Genomic DNA, 19,366 nt, shown 5'->3' on the forward strand with positions numbered 1-19,366 from the left:
TCATAGTGGAAGAGAGAGACTGGTATGGAAACACTCATAGTGGAAGAGGGAGACTGGTATGGAAACACTCATAGTGGAAGAGAGAGACTGGTATGGAAACACTCATAGTGGAAGAGGGAGACTGGTATGGAAACACTCATAGTGGAAGAGGGAGACTGGTATGGAAACACTCATAGTGGAAGAGGGAGACTGGTATGGAAACACTCATAGTGGAAGAGGGAGACTGGTATGGAAACACTCATAGTGGAAGAGGGAGACTGGTATGGAAACACTCATAGTGGAAGAGGGAGACTGGTATGGAAACACTCATAGTGGAAGAGGGAGACTGGTATGGAAACACTCATAGTGGAAGAGGGAGACTGGTATGGAAACACTCATAGTGGAAGAGAGAGACTGGTATGGAAACACTCATAGTGGAAGAGAGAGACTGGTATGGAAACACTCATAGTGGAAGAGGGAGACTGGTATGGAAACACTCATAGTGGAAGAGAGAGACTGGTATGGAAACACTCATAGTGGAAGAGGGAGACTGGTATGGAAACACTCATAGTGGAAGAGAGAGACTTGTATGGAAACACTCATAGTGGAAGAGGGAGACTGGTATGGAAACACTCATAGTGGAAGAGAGAGACTGGTATGGAAACACTCATAGTGGAAGAGAGAGACTGGTATGGAAACACTCATAGTGGAAGAGAGAGACTGGTATGGAAACACTCATAGTGGAAGAGAGAGACTGGTATGGAAACACTCATAGTGGAAGAGAGAGACTGGTATGGAAACACTCATAGTGGAAGAGAGAGACTGGTATGGAAACACTCATAGTGAAAGAGAGAGACTGGTATGGAAACACTCATAGTGAAAGAGAGAGACTGGTATGGAAACACTCATAGTGGAAGAGAGAGACTGGTATGGAAACACTCATAGTGGAAGAGAGAGACTGGTATGGAAACACTCATAGTGAAAAAGAGAGACTGGTTTGGAAACACTCATAATGAAAGAGAGAGACTGGTATGGAAACACTCATAGTGAAAAAGAGAGACTGGTTTGGAAACACTCATAGTGAAAGAGAGAGACTGGTATGGAAACACTCATAGTGAAAAAGAGAGACTGGTTTGGAAACACTCATAGGGGAACAGTGATATACAGTTCATTATTCATAGTTGCTGTCATTATTATGTTGCTATCCCATTCATCTCTATTCTGTTTCTCTCTCTGTAACCATATGTTTGGCACAGAACCTTTCTGTCGCCGTGGCAATGGGGCTATGTAGGCATGGGCCTCCAAGTGCCAAGCCCTGTTGGCTGGTGATCTTCCTGGCGAGGGTAGGGAAGTTGGAGCTGGAGCCTGGAGGGTGCATGCGGACAGGAAATGAGGCCGCAAGCAAGGAATTATGGGATTGGCAAGCACCCCAAAACCACCGTAAATTAAAGGGGCTCAGAGCAAAAGGGATGGCGTTGAAATAGCCTGCATACTGTACGAATCTGTTCTGTGTGTATCTGCCTAAGATCTGAGATCTGTCTCTGATCTAAATACGTTTTATTTTACAACTCATTTATTTTTCTCCCAAATTTTACTGTCATTCTATTTTTGTAAACATTGCTATAGAATGTCCAAATGTTCATGTCCTTCATCGACTTTACTCATCTGTGGCATCCTTGTTCAAAGTAAAACCCCAACAGAAGGACGCCAGGGGACTGTCTGCAAAAAAAGGTTCCCCTGACCACATGCAGACACCTCCCACTATCCACCTGCAGAGGGCAGACTAACTCTACTGAGCAGGGACTGTAAACGGCTTTATACTGGTACATTGACTACAGTTGAGAGATTAGGGAAAAGATGATCAGGGTTTTGCGGTGTTATATTATTCACATGCAGCCCATAGGTTTATGCTGTCTAATTCACAACTGAATATGGCCTGAACATAGTTCATCTCCATGGGTTAAATAACTGATTACATGTAAAATGCTTAAAAAAAACTGATATTTTTTTATAGTTAATCCTTACAGTCAACATTTCATAATTCTTAAACAGTTCTCGGAAGCACTACACTGAGTAATGACTGTGTTAGTCTATACATGAACATGAGTGTGGACAATGTCATTGTCATGACCATCTCTAAACTATAGAGAGAGTCTGCTAAAGAGAGGGAGTTGATGGGGTTTGTTGAGTACATCCCTGCTGTGCTCTGTGCTCTGTGTATGTGTCTGTCTGTGGACTGGCTGTGTGTCACTTGCTGGTTACATTCTGTGTTGGCATGTTGTGTTAGTGGCTCAACACATGTTATTACACAGACCTCAACAAACCACATACAGACAGAGGGAGTGAGGGGAGAGAGAGAAGGGGTGAGAGAGAGGGTCAGAGAGAGAGAGGTGGTGAGCCACTACCGATCCCTTTTTCGTTTGTCTGTTGGTTTTGTCTTATTAGTTTCACCTGTGTGTATTTTAGTTTAATTAGCATCCTTATATATAGTAGGTTGTCCCGCCCTTGTTTTGTGCGGGATTGTTTTTGTTACTCTGTTGTATGGTGGTTTTCGTGTGGTTATTCTCCGGACTATTTTGGTCCTGTGTTTGGGCTGGTCAATTGTATGCGCCCTGTATGTTGGCGTGACCGTTTTTGTGCGCCGGATAATAAATTGACAATCTACTGAACCCTGCTCTCTGCGCCTGATTCCACCCACCACTCCTAGTAAATCGTGACAGAGAGTGTCAGAGGGCAGAGAGTGCACCAAAGGTGGGAGGGAAATTAAATTAAATCTGTGACTGATCAAATATAGATGAAAAGCAAGAAATCATAGGAAAATGAAAGAGTGAATGTGTCCCAGTAAAAAGTACAGGTGTTTAACTCAGACATGATGAGGGGTAGAACCAGGACTAGGATTATTATAAGAGAAATTCAGCTATAAAGTTCAGGACTGGGATTATTATAAAACATGTTATGCCCTACATAGACAGAGAAATTCAGCTATAAAGTTCAGGACTAGGATTATTATAAAACATGTTATGCCCTACATAGACAGAGAAATTCAGCTATAAAGTTCAGGACTAGGATTATTATAAAACATGTTATGTCCTACATAGACAGAGAAATTCAGCTATAAAGTTCAGGACTAGGATTATTATAAAACATGTTATGCCCTACATAGACAGAGAAATTCAGCTATAAAGTTCAGGACTAGGATTATTATAAAACATGTTATGCCCTACATAGACAGAGAAATTCAGCTATAAAGTTCAGGACTAGGATTATTATAAAACATGTTATGCCCAACATAGACAGAGAAATTCAGCTATAAAGTTCAGGACTAGGATTATTATAAAACATGTTATGCCCTACATAGACAGAGAAATTCAGCTATAAAGTTCAGGACTAGGATTATTATAAAACATGTTATGCCCTACATAGACAGAGAAATTCAGCTATAAAGTTCAGGACTAGGATTATTATAAAACATGTTATGCCCTACATAGACAGAGAAATTCAGCTGTAAAGTTCAGGACTAGGATTATTATAAAACATGTTATGTCCTACATAGACAGAGAAATTCAGCTATAAAGTTCAGGACTAGGATTATTATAAAACATGTTATGCCCTACATAGACAGAGAAATTCAGCTATAAAGTTCAGGACTAGGATTATTATAAAACATGTTATGCCCAACATAGACAGAGAAATTCAGCTATAAAGTTCAGGACTAGGATTATTATAAAACATGTTATGCCCTACATAGACAGAGAAATTCAGCTATAAAGTTCAGGACTAGGATTATTATAAAGCATGTTATGCCCAACATAGACAGAGAAATTCAGCTATAAAGTTCAGGACTAGGATTATTATAAAACATGTTATGCCCTACATAGACAGAGAAATTCAGCTGTAAAGTTCAGGACTAGGATTATTATAAAACATGTTATGCCCTACATAGACAGAGAAATTCAGCTATAAAGTTCAGGACTAGGATTATTATAAAACATGTTATGCCCTACATAGACAGAGAAATTCAGCTGTAAAGTTCAGGACTAGGATTATTATAAAACATGTTATGTCCTACATAGACAGAGAAATTCAGCTATAAAGTTCAGGACTAGGATTATTATAAAACATGTTATGCCCTACATAGACAGAGAAATTCAGCTATAAAGTTCAGGACTAGGATTATTATAAAACATGTTATGCCCAACATAGACAGAGAAATTCAGCTATAAAGTTCAGGACTAGGATTATTATAAAACATGTTATGCCCTACATAGACAGAGAAATTCAGCTATAAAGTTCAGGACTAGGATTATTATAAAACATGTTATGTCCTACATAGACAGAGAAATTCAGCTGTAAAGTTCAGGACTAGGATTATTATAAAACATGTTATGCCCTACATAGACAGAGAAATTCAGCTGTAAAGTTCAGGACTAGGATTATTATAAAACATGTTATGCCCTACATAGACAGAGAAATTCAGCTGTAAAGTTCAGGACTAGGATTATTATAAAACATGTTATGTCCTACATAGACAGAGAAATTCAGCTATAAAGTTCAGGACTAGGATTATTATAAAACATGTTATGTCCTACATAGACAGAGAAATTCAGCTATAAAGTTCAGGACTAGGATTATTATAAAACATGTTATGCCCTACATAGACAGAGAAATTCAGCTATAAAGTTCAAGTATAGATTCCAAAAAAGAGAAGACAAACTGAGCTCAGAGTTGGTTGTGGATAATTAGTGGGGAGCCTATAGCCAAAGGAAAGGAACTCCACAGAGGAGAAAAGTACTGTTGTGCTGAGGAATGAAAAAAGAGAAAGAAAGAGAGAGGGAGTGAATAAGATTGAGAATTATTTATAGATGAGCGGACTGTTGCATTTACGTCTTTGTGGTTATGCATAACAATCACTATGGGGATTTGGTTTGAGGAAATGCTTCTAAAACAGATTGCAAAGGGCAGAGTTTGCCTGTCCACTGCTTTCATGCCATTGAACTCACCACCCTTTTATGAAAGCCATGATTCTTTATGTGAATGTGCAATTTTATGTACAGTCAAAAGTTTGGACACACCTACTCATTCAAGGGTTTTTCTTTATTTTTTTTTATTATTTTCTACATTGTAAAATAATTGTGAAAACGTCCAAACTATGAGATAACACATATGGAATCATGTAGTAAACCAAAAAAGTGTTAAACAAATTAAAATATATTTTATATTTAAGATTATTCAAAGTAGATTCCACTAAAGGTTCCCCTAAAGAGGCACAATGGCATAAGATTCCAGACTTATAATTGACTAGTGCCAAATACATTGGTTTATAGGATAATGGACATCAAGAGCATAAACTGGTTGACTACACTAGACCTATGTCAGCAGAGGAGTTAGAGACACCTGTGACTGCTTTTAAATGTTAGCTTGTGGTGAGATTAAGGCCGGGCAATATCGCTTAAAACTCATAGCCGATTAACGATATACAGTACCAGTCAAAGGTTTGACTGTGCCTTCACAACTCATTCAAGGGTTTTATTTTGTTTTTACTATTTTTTACATTGTATAATAATAGTGAAGACATCAAAACTATGAAATAACACATATGGAATCATGTGGTAACCAAAAAAGTGTCAAACAAATATATTTTAGATTTGAGATTCTTCAAAGTAGCCACCCTTTGCCTTGATGACAGCTTTGCCCACTTTTGGCATTTATTTCAAAGTGTTGATGTCTTCACTATTATTTTACAATATAGAAAATAGTCAAATAAAGAAAAATCCTTGAATGAGTAGGTGTGTCCAAACTTCTCTGCATGTGTCTCTGTGTGTGTACTGTTCGCATTTGACACCACATGTTATCCTGTCTTGTGTCAGTGTATCTCTGTTACAGTGAATGTGTGTGTTTGTGAATGTACCAAACGTGTGATTAAATCCACGTACAGGATGTGACTGTACTGTCTGTTTAGGTATTTGATATGTCTGAGTGTGTATGTATGTACTTCAAACTGCTGACAGGGTAGAATGAGTGTTGGCATTGTGCAGGACAGTTTGTTGATATTGGTACTGAGGAAGTGTAGGGAAACTGAGGCAAGAGAGACTGAGATGACTTAAAAAGAGAACGTTGGATAGTGATCTCAGACAAGGAATAGAATTAGATTAAACTGTGGAATGGAGACAGAACTATACTCACACACACATACTGTATGCATACACGCATACACGCACACACACACTTTTCAAAGTCTACCTCTCTCCTTGACTGACCCCACTTATTGATACAATTAAACCCATCCTTGAATAAACCTTAACAGCTTGCACATGTATCCTATACACAGACATGCTGTCACGTTGACAAATCCAAACCGTTGTCTAGCGAGCCCAAACATCCAGGAACACCACATGGTGTTCACATGGTATGGTATGAAATGAAATACTTGGTATGAAAACAAGTATTATCATAATTGTTGACAAAGCTGCACAGAGATATTGCTGCAATAAATAGTTTTTCCTCCTTGATTTTGTATAATTCACAAAGGGCATATACAAGAGAATGTAGAGCAATTAATTTAAAAGGAAATGGCAGACAAAACACAATGAATTAATTCAGGAAATAATTTATAATTGGTGTTTAAGTAATAACCTGTTGGGCGGTGGAGAGAGAGATGTTTGGATTTGGCAATGTTCAGCTAGCTGCCTGTTCCTCCTTCCCACTGACAGTTAGAGGAGACGTGTTTGTTGCTGAGATGTGGGACTGAATAAACATACTTTATTGGCCAAGCAAGAGGAGAAATAGCACACACCAAAGAACAACTCTGCCATGACAAGTACCTGTCATGAATGCATATTCTACAAGAGCCAGCTGAAATGTTAAACCTGAAGAGCATATACTTTACAGTTCTGATTAATTGAAGCGTTAACTTAGCAAACTTTCACTCCACCCTGCACAAGGCCCACGCAGGCTTGTCACAGGCCAGCTAGGGACTGGGACAGTAGTGGGACCATTGTTGGCTCATAGGGAGACGGTCTTAAGTAATGTCTGCATACGTTCAGTCTCGTAACTGGACGAAGTATTGGTGGAGCTACGGCATGATATCACACGGTTGTTTACTGTTTGTATTTCCTCATTTCATTGAGTCATTTTCTAAATGTGTCTGTAGCTAAATGTGTCTACTGTCTTCTAATAACGTAAGACAGTGAATCATAGCAACGACTATTACAAAAATACGTTGGAAAAATAGCTGGAAAAACACAAGTGTTGGCCAAGATAGGCTTTACTATAGAAGCTTGGTTATGGTTTTGGGTTTGGAGTGAATGTTAGCCCAGTGTTTTTGTGGGTTCTGTTCTCCCACTGACCAGAAAACCAGCCGATAGAGCCCCAATGTAGAGCTATACCTGTTAGACAGCTTCAAATAGAGAGAAGACTGTCTTGAGTGTGAATGTTTTGAGACCTGATGTGTTGGGTTACGGTAATCTAACTTCCACATTGAGTGTGTGGCATTGTCAAGAAAACAATTTCTCTGGGTCACTGGGTCTTGGTCCAGACGCTGGCTTTAGAGCCAGACACACAGGTGCACTATGTTAGTCACAACTGGACCCGTCGGCTCGGGTGACTGTCTCTCATCCTGTTTTTCATTTAGACAGTAGTTTTCAGTGCAGGGTGCATCTGGCACAGTTTGTTTTGTGGCTTTTCTTTTGGAATGACATCCAGAACATTTCTCTTGAGGTAAATATTTAGATTGTAAAAAGACAGAGGGTGATAGGTGAAAACAGGACAGCAATTGTGTAAGAGAGAGTAAGAGCGTGTAAGAGAGAGTAAGAGAGGGAGAGAGCAGAGAAAAGACAAGAGGAGAGAGAGGGGGAAATATACCGCTAGTTTAGAGTAAAGAAATACAAAGGGAAAAAAGAGTGAGAGATGGTGAAAAAACATGGACACCGCTGTCAATATTTCCATGCTCTCACTCTCACTCTCTCCATTTCTTTCCGTTTCCCTCCTACTCTCTCTTTCTGCCTCTGTCTTTCTGTCTCTCCCCTAGATGTTTTGAAAAAAATATCTAAATCAAACAAGACTATCTTGGCACTGAAACGAGCTGGCCGTGTTCCAAAGCTCTTAAATAAATATAAATACCAGTGAAAGCAAGACAAAAATAACATAAATACACACATATGCTCCCTCTCATGTTTGTCTTGTTGCATTGCTCTCTCTCTTATGATCCCTCTCCCTTTTCTTTCAGCCTCTCTCCTTCCTGTTGATGTTTGTAGAAGGAAATAGGATCTTTAATATTGCCATTAGATATTCAACTTCAGCACGACTGCTCATGCCCAGTGTTGTAACCCTAATATGACCACATCACTAACCCTGTATGAACCAGAGTGCCAAACATCTGTTTGACAACCTGTGCCTACGCCCCTGCCTTAATTTTGACTGTGCCTTCAGAAAGTATTCATACCCCTTGACTTATTCTACATTTTGTTGTGTTACAGCCTGAATTCAAAATGGATTAAATAGATGTTATCTCTCTCGCCGATCTACACACAATACCTCACAATGACAGAGTGAAAATGTTTTAAGAATTTTTTGGGAATTTCAAATTTGTTGAAATGAAAATACAGAAATAATCAATTTACATAAGTATTCACACCCCTGAGTCAATACTTTGTAGAAGCACATTTGGCAGTGATTATAGCTGTGAGTCTTTCTGGGTAAGTCTCTATTAAGGGTGTTTCACCATTGGTCAATTGTTGTGAATTTAGTGCGGTTTGCTTAACTTTGTGTGCAGTAAAAACACTCCAAAGGAACTCAGACCACTCAAATAAACCCCGAAGAGAACCTAACTGAGAGTTCAGTTCGCTTGTATTCCGTGGTCCGGTTCCCCTTTTTAGGGCAATGTGAACACAAAGCTGCACAGGTTCGCTTGTAATTAATCCCGCACCACACACTAACCTCCCCTGCCATAGCCACTCACATTGCTGCCACAAAAGAAAGAAATTAATGTTGGGCATGTTCGCGGAAAATACGTGTGCTGTTTTTGGAAATTGCTTAGCGACTGTCAAGGATGCACAGGCATTCCAAAATATATGTGGAGTTTTTAGTTCAGATTATTTGTTTTGAATATGTAATCTGTAGGCTAAGAGGGCTTCATAAACTGGTTGGTCGATTGTGGGGTTTGAATAGTGTAGGAAGACAAAACTATACCTGGTAAGAATCACAACATAGAGTTCAAAATCTGGTCTAGCTCTTAAAGGGGCAGTAGCCTACATTAGGTGTGCATTTTCCAATTATAGCATTATTTAATCTGCATTTATTATTCTGCTATTTATTCTGTTACCAATAAAATGTGCAAATTAATAGTATCTTCTGATTACACTTATTATGTCTCACCTTTTAACTAAATGCTATCTATTAGCTTCCAAAATGTAAGTAGGTATATGGTAGAGTATATCTAGCTGTCCAATAACACATTCTGATGTGGAATGGCTTATCCTGCAGTTTGTAAAACCCACAGGGTACTGAGGGAATGTTGGGAAAAGATCTTGGTTCCTTTCTAAACATAGCAATGAGAATGCAAAGAGGATTTGGATCACAAAATAGGTGAAGTGAACTGGAAAAATAGTTCAAATCAATGCAAACTTTATTGGTCACATACACATGGTTAGCAGATGTTAATGTGAGTGTAGCGAAATGCTACACTAACAAGTAATCTAACAATTCCCCAACAACTACCTAATACACACAAATCTAAAGGGATGAAATAAGAATATGTACATATAAATATATGAATGAGCGATGGCCGAGCGGCATAGGCAAGATGCAATAGATGGTATAATTTAATTTTTAATTTTACCTTTATTTAACCAGGCAAGTCAGTTAAGAACATATTCTTATTTTCAATGACGGCCTGGGAACAGTGGGTTAACTGCATGTTCAGGGGCAGAACGACAGATTTGTACCTTGTCAGCTCGGGGGTTTGAACTTGCAACCTTCCGGTTACTAGTCCAACGCTCCAACCACCAGGCTACGCTGCCACCCCAAAGATATAAGATAAAGTATATACATATCAGATGAGTAATGTAAGTTATGTAAACATTATTAAAGTGGCATTGTTTAAAGGGACTAGTGAGTCTCTATGTAGGCAGCAGCCTCTCTGAGTTAGTGATTGCTGTTTAACAGTCTGATGGCCTTGAGATAGAAGTTGTTTTTCAGTCTCTCGGTCCCAGCTTTGATGCACCTGTACTGACCTCGCCTTCTGGATGGTAGCGGGGTGAACAGGCAGTGAACAGGCAGCTGAGTCCTCATTCAGTCCTCTGCAAGGGCAGTGTGAATACAACGAGAACTGAGATCTAGCTCTTTAAACATTTTTTAACCCGAGTTCACTTTAAAGAGGACTGATATAGGTTATTTTAAAGAGGACTATATGTGAAAACCATAATAAGAGATTTCCACACCTGGATTGTGCAACATTTGCCCAAAATTATTTAAAAAAAATTCAAGCACTGTCAAATTGGTTGTTCATCATTGCTAGACAACCATTTCCAGGTCTTGCCATATATTTTCACGTAGATTTAGGTCAAAAATGGAACATTCACTGTCTTCTTGGTAAGCAACTCCAGTGTAGATTTGGCTTGTTTTAGGTTATTGTCTTGCTGAAAGGTGAATTGTTGGAAAGCAGACTGAACCAGGTTTTCTTCTTGTATTTTGCCTGTGCTTAGCTCCGTTCGGAACGATTAGAAGCATACCCACAACATGATGCTATCACGGGTAACTTGGTGCGTGAGGGAAGAATCAGGCGCAGAGAGCATATAGTTCCACAGGAAGACGTGCACTTTTAATATCGCACTGAGAATAATGTCCAACAACACAGGGCGAGGAAAATGTGGACCAACCCAACACACAGGGTACCAGGTCCAGAGCACGAACACCGAAAAACATACACACGTAACATATGAGTAATTCTGCATGAAACAAGGGTGGGTAAACTTACTTTAAATAAGGAAGCCCATCAAGCACACAAATAGACACAGGTGCAACTAATAAGACAAAACCAACAGACAAACGAAAAAGGGATCGGTGGCGGCTAGTAGGCCTGTGACGACGACCGCCGAGCAACGACCGAACAGGCAGGGGAGCCAACTTCGGCGGAAGTCGTGACAGATGCAGCCACTATGCTTGAACATTTGGAGAGTTGTACTCAGTAATGTGCCACGTTTTCTTGCAAACAGGATGCATGTTTTAGAATATTTGTGTTCTGTACAGGCTTCCTTCTTTCACTTTGTCAATTAGATTAGTATTGTGGAGTAACTACAATGTTGTTGATCCATCCTCAGTTTTCTCCTATCACAACTGTTTTACCATTGGCCTCATGGTGAAATCCCTGAATGGTTTCCTTCATCTCCGGCAACTGAGTTAGGAAAGATGCCCGTGGCTTTGTAGTGACTGGGTGTATGGATACACCATCCAAAGTGTAATGAATAACTTCACCATGCTCAAAGGGATATTCACCAATCTACCAATGTGGTAGGTGTGCCCTTCTTTGAAAAAACATCCCTGGTCATTGTGGTTGAACCGTTATTTGAAATTCACCTCTCAACTGAGGGACCTTACAGTTAATTGTATGTGTGAGATGAAGAGATGAGGTAGTCATTCGAAAATCATGTTAAACACTATTATTGCACACAGAGTGAGTCCATTACAACTTATTACATGACTTGTTAAGCACATCTTTATTCCTGAACTTATTTAAGTCCTAGTTATTGACTCAAGACATTTCAGCTTTTAATTTTTTATTCATTCGTAAACATTTTCAAAAACATAATTCCACTTTGACATTGTGGGTATGGTGTGTAGGCCACTGACAAAACATCTACATTTGATACATTTTAAATTCAGGCTGTAACACAATCACATGTGGGAAAAGTCAAGGGGTGTGAATACTTTCTGAAGGCACTGTATCTGTCTGGCTCTTCACCTTCTGTTTGTTGCCCTTTGGGCAGGTCTGGTTTCACTGAGTTATTCCTAGAACATTCCAACTTAAGTGAGGTTACATAAGTGAGATTGCATAAGGGATTTATATTCTCATCTGAGCTGAAATCTAAAGAGGTTATTACATAAAACCAACTGTAGAACTATACTCAAATAGTCCTAGATATGATTAGTATAATAAATGCATCACCCCACTATGCAGTTAAGAACACTGTTTTGGCAGTCAAAAACATGAAAGGACAAGGACTGGCACTATAGTCAAAATTCTACATGACATTTTCATAAAGTGTTGATGATAAATAGTGGAGTCAGTCCGTGTGGAGTTTGTATGCTACTTGCTCTTTTCATGCCATGCTGTCATGTTGGTAAACAGCAGTAAATATTGTCAGGTAGCTGTGATAGAGCAGGTAACTCCGCTACTGGTCTTCCTCTCTATTCCTCTCCTCCATCCCGCTCTCGTTCTCTGTTTACACCCTGTCTGTTTTGCATCATTCCACTCCACCTTTCCATAATCTGTTTTTCAGCTAACGTGTGAGTATGTTTATAGAAGAGAGAGGGAGAGAGTGAGTTAAGTGTGGTCTGATTGAGGAGGTGGAATGGGCTGATAGTAAGAAGAAGGGAGGAGAAAGAGAGAGGGAGGGCTGAGAAAGAGGGAGTAGGGGGAAACAGACGGGTGGGGGGAGAAGAGGTATAAAAGTATATAAGCCTTGCTATACAGAATAACTAAATATCAACCAGAGAGAAAGACAGAGAGAGAGATTGTGAAAGAAACTTTACCAACAGAGTTGACACCATAACTACCTTCTTAGGGTAAGTACAACTATCTCATAGGTTTATAGCTACATAATAATAATAATAATAATATAATAATATAATAATATATGCCATTATAATAATATAATAATAATAATATATGCCATTTAGCTGACGCTTTTATCCAAAGCGACTTACAGTCATGTGTGCATACATTCTACGTATGGGTGGTCCCGGGAATCGAACCCACTACCCTGGCGTTACAAGCGCCATGCTCTACCAACTGAGCCACAGAAGGACCACTAACAATATACTATCCACAATATACTAAAAACAAGATATACATTTGATATAGGTAACTTTGACTTAACTCTAACAGAAATCCCATAAAGGAGGTTAATGTTTAGGTGTAAATACTGGCTGTCACTTTTTGCAGCCGACAATTAAGTGTAACTGTAAACAACAAAACAAACAGACTTTTATCCATTAAAATAGTAATACAGTGAGATGCATGGGTACAGCCTTCAGTTTGTTTGATGTGCTACTGAGTGCTGAGTGAATAGGGGTTATTGGCCTGGTGGTACAGTTCTGTGGGTGAGTAGCATCCTGCATGTGGCTGCAGGCTGCGGACACGCATAAAAGGCTGCAGACGATGCTGTCAGCACCTCACTAACACAGACACACACACCCAATCCTTGATATCCTTGTAACCATTTTGCCTGTACGGTCTGTGAACTCCCTCCCTGTGGGCCAGCTGTGCCCCATGCCTGGAGGGGTGACGTGTGCCGTTGGGTATGTAAAGGAGGGGCGTTGTACCAGGTTGTCATCCAAACCCTACAAACACAGGAGACGACAGAGAGGGTCTGCCATGGGGCACATGGATGTGGGTGAATGTGGGGGGTTTTGTTCGGAAGGTTGGGGTCTTGTTGACATCTGGGATGGCTATTTGTACAGGTGTCAGAAACCTGGCTGTGTGTGTGTGTGTGTGTTTGGTTTTCGCCCAGACATAAAGAGATCCGTCCAAAACGTTGACTCAGGTTTGCCAAAAAAAACCTGGAAGCACCTGGATGATATAATCAAGACTCTTGGAAGACTGTTCTAAGGACAGCTGAGTCAAAAGTATAACTTCTTGGACGACATGGGTGCTATTATGCCTGGAGAAAACCAAACACTGCATTCCACCGTAAGAACCTTACACCAACGGTCAAGCATGGTGGTGGTAGTGTGATGGTTTGGGGATGCTTTGCTGCCTCAGGACCTGAATGAATTGCCATAATAGAAGGAAACATGAATTCTGCTCTGTATCAGAGAATTCTACAGGAGAATGTCAGGCCATCCGTCTGTGAGCAGAAGCTGTAGTGCAGCTGAGTCAACACACAATAACATCTACATGAACATGGCTAAAAAGTAACACATTTGAAGTTTTGGAATGGCCTACTCAAAGTCCAGACCTAATCCCAATTGAGATGTTGTGGCAGGACTTGAAACGAGCAGTTCATGGTTGAAAACCCACAAATGTTGCTGAGTTGAAGCAGTTCTGCATGGAAGAGTGGGCCAAACTTCCTTCACAGCGACGTGAGAGACTGATCAACAACTACAGGAAGCGTTTGGTTGGAGTCATTGCAGCTAAAAGTGGTACAACCAGTTGTTGAGTGTAAGGGGGCAATTACTGGGTGTTGCATAACGTTATTCATGAAATAAATGAAATATGAATGTAAATGTTTGGTTATTTGTTCACTCATGTTCCCTTTATCTAATATTAGGTTTTGGTTGAAGATCTGATAACATTCAGTAACATAAATATTCCAAAGTAGAGAAAATGAGAAAGGGGGTAAATACCTTTTCACATCCTCGTACGCCCATAGAAACCCTGTCTGTACATCACATGAGGGACCTTAAAATCCAGTCACACAAAAATAGCATTGGTTTTGGGAATTTGTTTTGCCCTCTACTCTAGAAATACATACATGTATAGGCCTAGATATTACTATTTTTTGTTGACATTGAGAAATAGTGTGTAGTCAATGGATTTATGGCTGTGCTAACATGTACATGAACCCACATACAGACCCATGTAGAATCTTTACTGCCAGTTCACTCGTTTTATAGCTCAGTCACAGTCCCTAACGTACAGTAACGTCATGCGCTCCCTCCATGCCTTCTTTCTCCCATGGTGGTGGTGGTATTATGATACATTTTAACATCAGTCTTCTCTCCAGCAGACCAAGAGACCGACAGACAGCCAGAGTGAGGATGAGGACTCTCCTCCAGTGTGTGGCCCTGTGTGTCACCATCTCTCTCTGTGTCTGCTACGGTACATTTCGACAAATCAATACTACGTCAATTCAGAATCTTTTTAGTAAACCTGGTGATCTACAGTGATAAGTTATTATTTGTTATTATTCGACCCTGCTGGTCATTTATGAACATTTGAACATCTTGGCCATGTTCTGTTATAATCTCCACCCGGCACAGCCAGAAGAGGACTGGCCACCCCACATAGCCTGGTTCCTCTCTAGGTTTCTTCCTAGGTTTTGGCCTTTCTAGGGAGTTTTTCCTAGCCACCGTGCTTCTACACCTGCATTGCTTGCTGTTTGGGGTTTTAGGCTGGGTTTCTGTACAGCACTTTGAGATATCAGCTGATGTACGAAGGGCTATATAAATACATTTGATTTGATTTGAAGTCACAAATAACTTTCCCCTTCTTTTCCACAGATTCTCAAGAAAGCACGGAATCCTTTGAAGGTGATTGACCTTCAGATTCTTATGGAAGTAAAACATTCCCACACATTTGATGTATTGTAAAAACACTATATTTGTATATATTTTTTATTTGATTTAATCTGATTTAGAATTCCAGACTAACTAGGCCATTCGGTGAAGTCAATATGATTTTGTCACTGAAATCTATTTGCCCGCCCCTGTTGAGATGGGGGTAATTTCTTCTTATAAAATGGTTTAATTTAATTCCATTGCATTCCAGATGTGTTTGTCAGTCCATACCGAGCCAACTCATTCATCAACCCACAGAGTCCACAGAGGGGAAGTGCCTACAACACTCCATCAAGAGGCAGCACTTACAGGAGGTACCACACACACGATCACTGGCCTACACACAATACCTCATAATGTCAAAGCTGAAATGTCTTGAATCAATAACTATTCACCCCCTTGTTATGTTAAGCCTAAATAAGTTTAGGAGTAAAAATGTGCTAAAAAAGCCACATAATAAGTTGCACGGACTCACTCTGTGTGCAATAATAGGTTTTAACGTGATTTTTGATTGACTACCTCATCTCTTTACGTCACACATACAATTATCTGTAAGGTCCCTCAGTCGAGCAGTGAATTTCAAACACAGATTCAACCACAAAGATCAGGGACGTTTTCCAATGCCTCACAAAGAAGGGCACCTATTGGTAGATGTTGTTTTTCTGTTTTTAAAGCACACATTCAATATCCCTTTGAGCATGGTGAAGTTATTAATTACACCTTGGATGGTGTATCAATACACACAGTCACTACAAAAGATACAGGCGTCCTTCCTAACTCAGTTGCCGGAGAGGAAGGAAACTGCTCAGGGATTTCACAATGAGGCCAATGGTAACTTTAAAACAGTTACAGAGTTTAATGGCTGTGATAGGAGTATCTGAGGATGGATCAACAACATTGTAATTACTCCACAATACTAACCTAATTGACAAAGTGAAAAGAAGGAAGCCTGTACAGAATACAAATATTCCAAAACATGCATCCTGTTTGCAAGGCACTAAAGTAATACTGAAAAACAAAACAATTAACTTTCTGTCCTGAATACATAGTGTTATGTTTGGGGCAAATCCAATACAACACATTACTGAGTACCACTCTCTGTATTTTCAAGTATAGTGGTGGCTGCATCATGTTATGGGTATGCATGTAATCGTTAAGGACTGGGGAGTTTTTCAGGATAAAACATTTACGGAATGGAGCTAAGCACAGTAAAAAAAAATCCTAGAGGAAAACCTGGTTCAGTCTGCTTTCCACCAGACACTGAGAGATTATTTCACCTTTCAGCAGGACAATAACTTAAAACACAAGGCCAAATCTACACTGGAGTTGCTTACCAAGAAGACAGTGAATGTTCCTGAGTGACCATGATTTGGCTCAAGGATGTGAATGCTTATGTAAATTGATATTTTTGTATTTAAATGCCAATATATTTGCTAACATTTCTAAAAACATGTTTTTAGAAAAAATATAAATTTAAACCATTTAGAATTGTGTCTTTAGCACAAAAAAATGTGTAGAAAGTCAAGGAATATGAATACTTTCTGGAGGCACTGGAGGCCTCTGTGTTCTTTGTTTACCTGTGTTTCATAATGGTTGACTGTGATACATACGTAGAATGTATGCACACATGACTGTAAGTCGCTTTGGATAAAAAGCGTCTGCTAAATGGCATATATTATATTTATTATTATTATTGTAGTTGACTTGTGTCTGTGTTTCAGAACAATGAAGTCTCCAGCGGAGAGGCGCTCGGAGACATGTGAGGACTACTCTCCCTGTCGCTTCTTTGCCCATCGCTATGGTTACCAGCTGGCCTATCAGAGATATTTTAGAGCCAGGAATCCAGGCACGACGGGGAGCCGTGGATTCTGAGTCCCTGTCCATTTTATCATAGCAATTATTCCTGCTATTGATTTGCTGTACGCTCATTCAACACACTCTGACATTACGTAACAGGATATTGGTTCGGTGATGTAACAGTAAAAGAGATGTGACAAATATATGAAAACATATCAGTAAATCAATTACGAATATAGTGAGCAATATTCTTGCGTATTTATAAAATTCAAGCTCCATTTATTGTATAACTGTATAGCCTACTCACAATCACCACACCTTCAAAGAAGAACTGCTTTCAGAAATCTGTGTTTGTGAAGATTAGCTTCACACCCAACTCCATTGTTCCATTTTTCCATCCACACTAAGACAACAGTCTTCATCCAACCCATATGTATTTATATGTAGTAAAAATGTGTTTTTGAAGAGTTTCTTACATTCATTGTCTAAATCCTATGGTGTCACGCTATTCCTCAGAGGAGCTTTGTAACCTTACTTTGTGGGTTACAGAATTCCACCTCATTTGGTTCCACGTGTTACCAAATTTCAGCTGAATAGTATTTTGAATGGGGAGCAGATGTGTGAACGCTAGTAGCTGTCCCAGTTTGACCAGTGTGTTAGCAACACATCAGAAAAATGTAGTGTGGAAACAATAAAGGCTCGGGGAAGCTACATTTTTGCACCAGCATGACAACGTTTGCACCTGTTTTTCAACTGTCAGTGTAAACGATGTTCAAAGTCAGTTACTATCTGTTTATCCAATAGTTATCCAATGGTTTCTATGGCCTCATCTTCCACTTTTGGGATGTAAATGTATATATTTTTGATAGTTTTTTCCCTAACTTTTGTAAATGGGAGCATCAATGGTATCAATAGAAAATGTTAATTTCCAGGTCACATACAAAAATAAGTAGTCAGCTGGTCACTGTTTTTGTAGACAAGACGCAGCTCCTTGCCGTACCATAAAAACCAGAGGTCATCTGAACACAGTGAATGTCAGTCTCTAGAAGACGAGAGAGACACAAGCAGGACACTGGATCTGGTCATGGCACACCCACGAACAGTGGTATAAAGTACTTAAATAAACATATTTTCAAGTACTACTTAAGTTGTTTTTTGGGGTATCTGTACTTTACTTGACTATTTATATTTTTGACAACTTTTACTTCACTACATTCCTAAAGATAATATTGTACTTTTTACTCCATACATTTCCCCTGACAACCCAAAGTCCTCCCTACATTTTGAATGATTATCAGAACAGGAAAATTGTCAAATTCAGGCACTTATCAAGAGAACACGTGGCCATCCCTACTGCCTATGGTCTGACTCACATAACACAAATGCATATTTTGTAAATAATGTGTGATTGTTGGTGTGTGCCCCTGGCTATCCGTATATTTTAATAACAAGAACGTGGTGCCGTGAGCTTTGCTTATTATAAAGAATTTTAAATTCTTTATCATTTTACTTTTGATACTTAAGTATATTTTAGCAATTCAATTTACTTTTGATACTTAAGTACATTTAAAACCAAATACTTTTAGACTTTTACTCAAGTAGTATTTTACTGGGTGACTTTCACTTTTTGCGTATCTATACTTTTACTCAAGTGTGATAATTGGGTACTTTTCTCACCACTTCCCAGGAATGGGCAATCACATTGATGTTTTTTTGTGATTCTGCAGAACCAAAATGTTCATAATTAAGGCTTTGCTAGGATAGATTTCTGAACTTTGTCCCTACATGGAGGAACGAAACCAGTACTGACCCAGACGCTGAAATTGCACCCCGCAATTTGGGGTCACTTCAGCGGCCCAGAAGTCCGACTTGGAAAGAAACTGAGAGAGCAAAATATAGAGGGAAATTTCCCTTAAGAGTTGAGGTTTTTACACAACGCTACATTCTGCAATGCTGTCAAGCAATAATATGCTACTTAATTAAGAAGTTGAACATGAGTGGGGAAAAGGTAACGAGTAATAGAATAGAATGGAACAGAATATAATAGAATGGAGCAGAATAGAATAGAATGAAGCAGAATAGAAAATAATGGAGC

General features: G+C 39.4%; 1 protein-coding gene across 2 annotated transcripts; it reads left to right on the forward strand.

The window, feature by feature from the left end:
- Positions 1–12,619: 12,619 nt before the first annotated feature.
- Positions 12,620–18,410, forward strand: LOC118365500 (matrix Gla protein-like). 2 transcript variants are annotated; one of them, XM_035747766.1, is made up of 5 exons: positions 12,620–12,759; positions 14,925–15,016; positions 15,418–15,447; positions 15,686–15,788; positions 17,196–18,410. In XM_035747766.1, exons 2-5 carry the CDS (start codon positions 14,956–14,958, stop codon positions 17,344–17,346), a joined length of 345 nt encoding a protein of 114 aa, XP_035603659.1. In that variant the 5' UTR covers positions 12,620–12,759; positions 14,925–14,955; the 3' UTR covers positions 17,347–18,410. The 2 variants fall into 2 exon arrangements, with proteins under 2 accessions (XP_035603659.1, XP_035603660.1); XM_035747767.1 differs by having other exon boundaries at positions 12,632–12,759; positions 14,922–15,016.
- The last annotated feature ends 956 nt before the right edge of the window (positions 18,411–19,366 follow it).

The sequence above is a fragment of the Oncorhynchus keta genome, chromosome 32 (genome assembly GCF_023373465.1).
Source record: "Oncorhynchus keta strain PuntledgeMale-10-30-2019 chromosome 32, Oket_V2, whole genome shotgun sequence".
NCBI classification, from domain to species: Eukaryota; Metazoa; Chordata; class Actinopteri; order Salmoniformes; family Salmonidae; genus Oncorhynchus; species Oncorhynchus keta.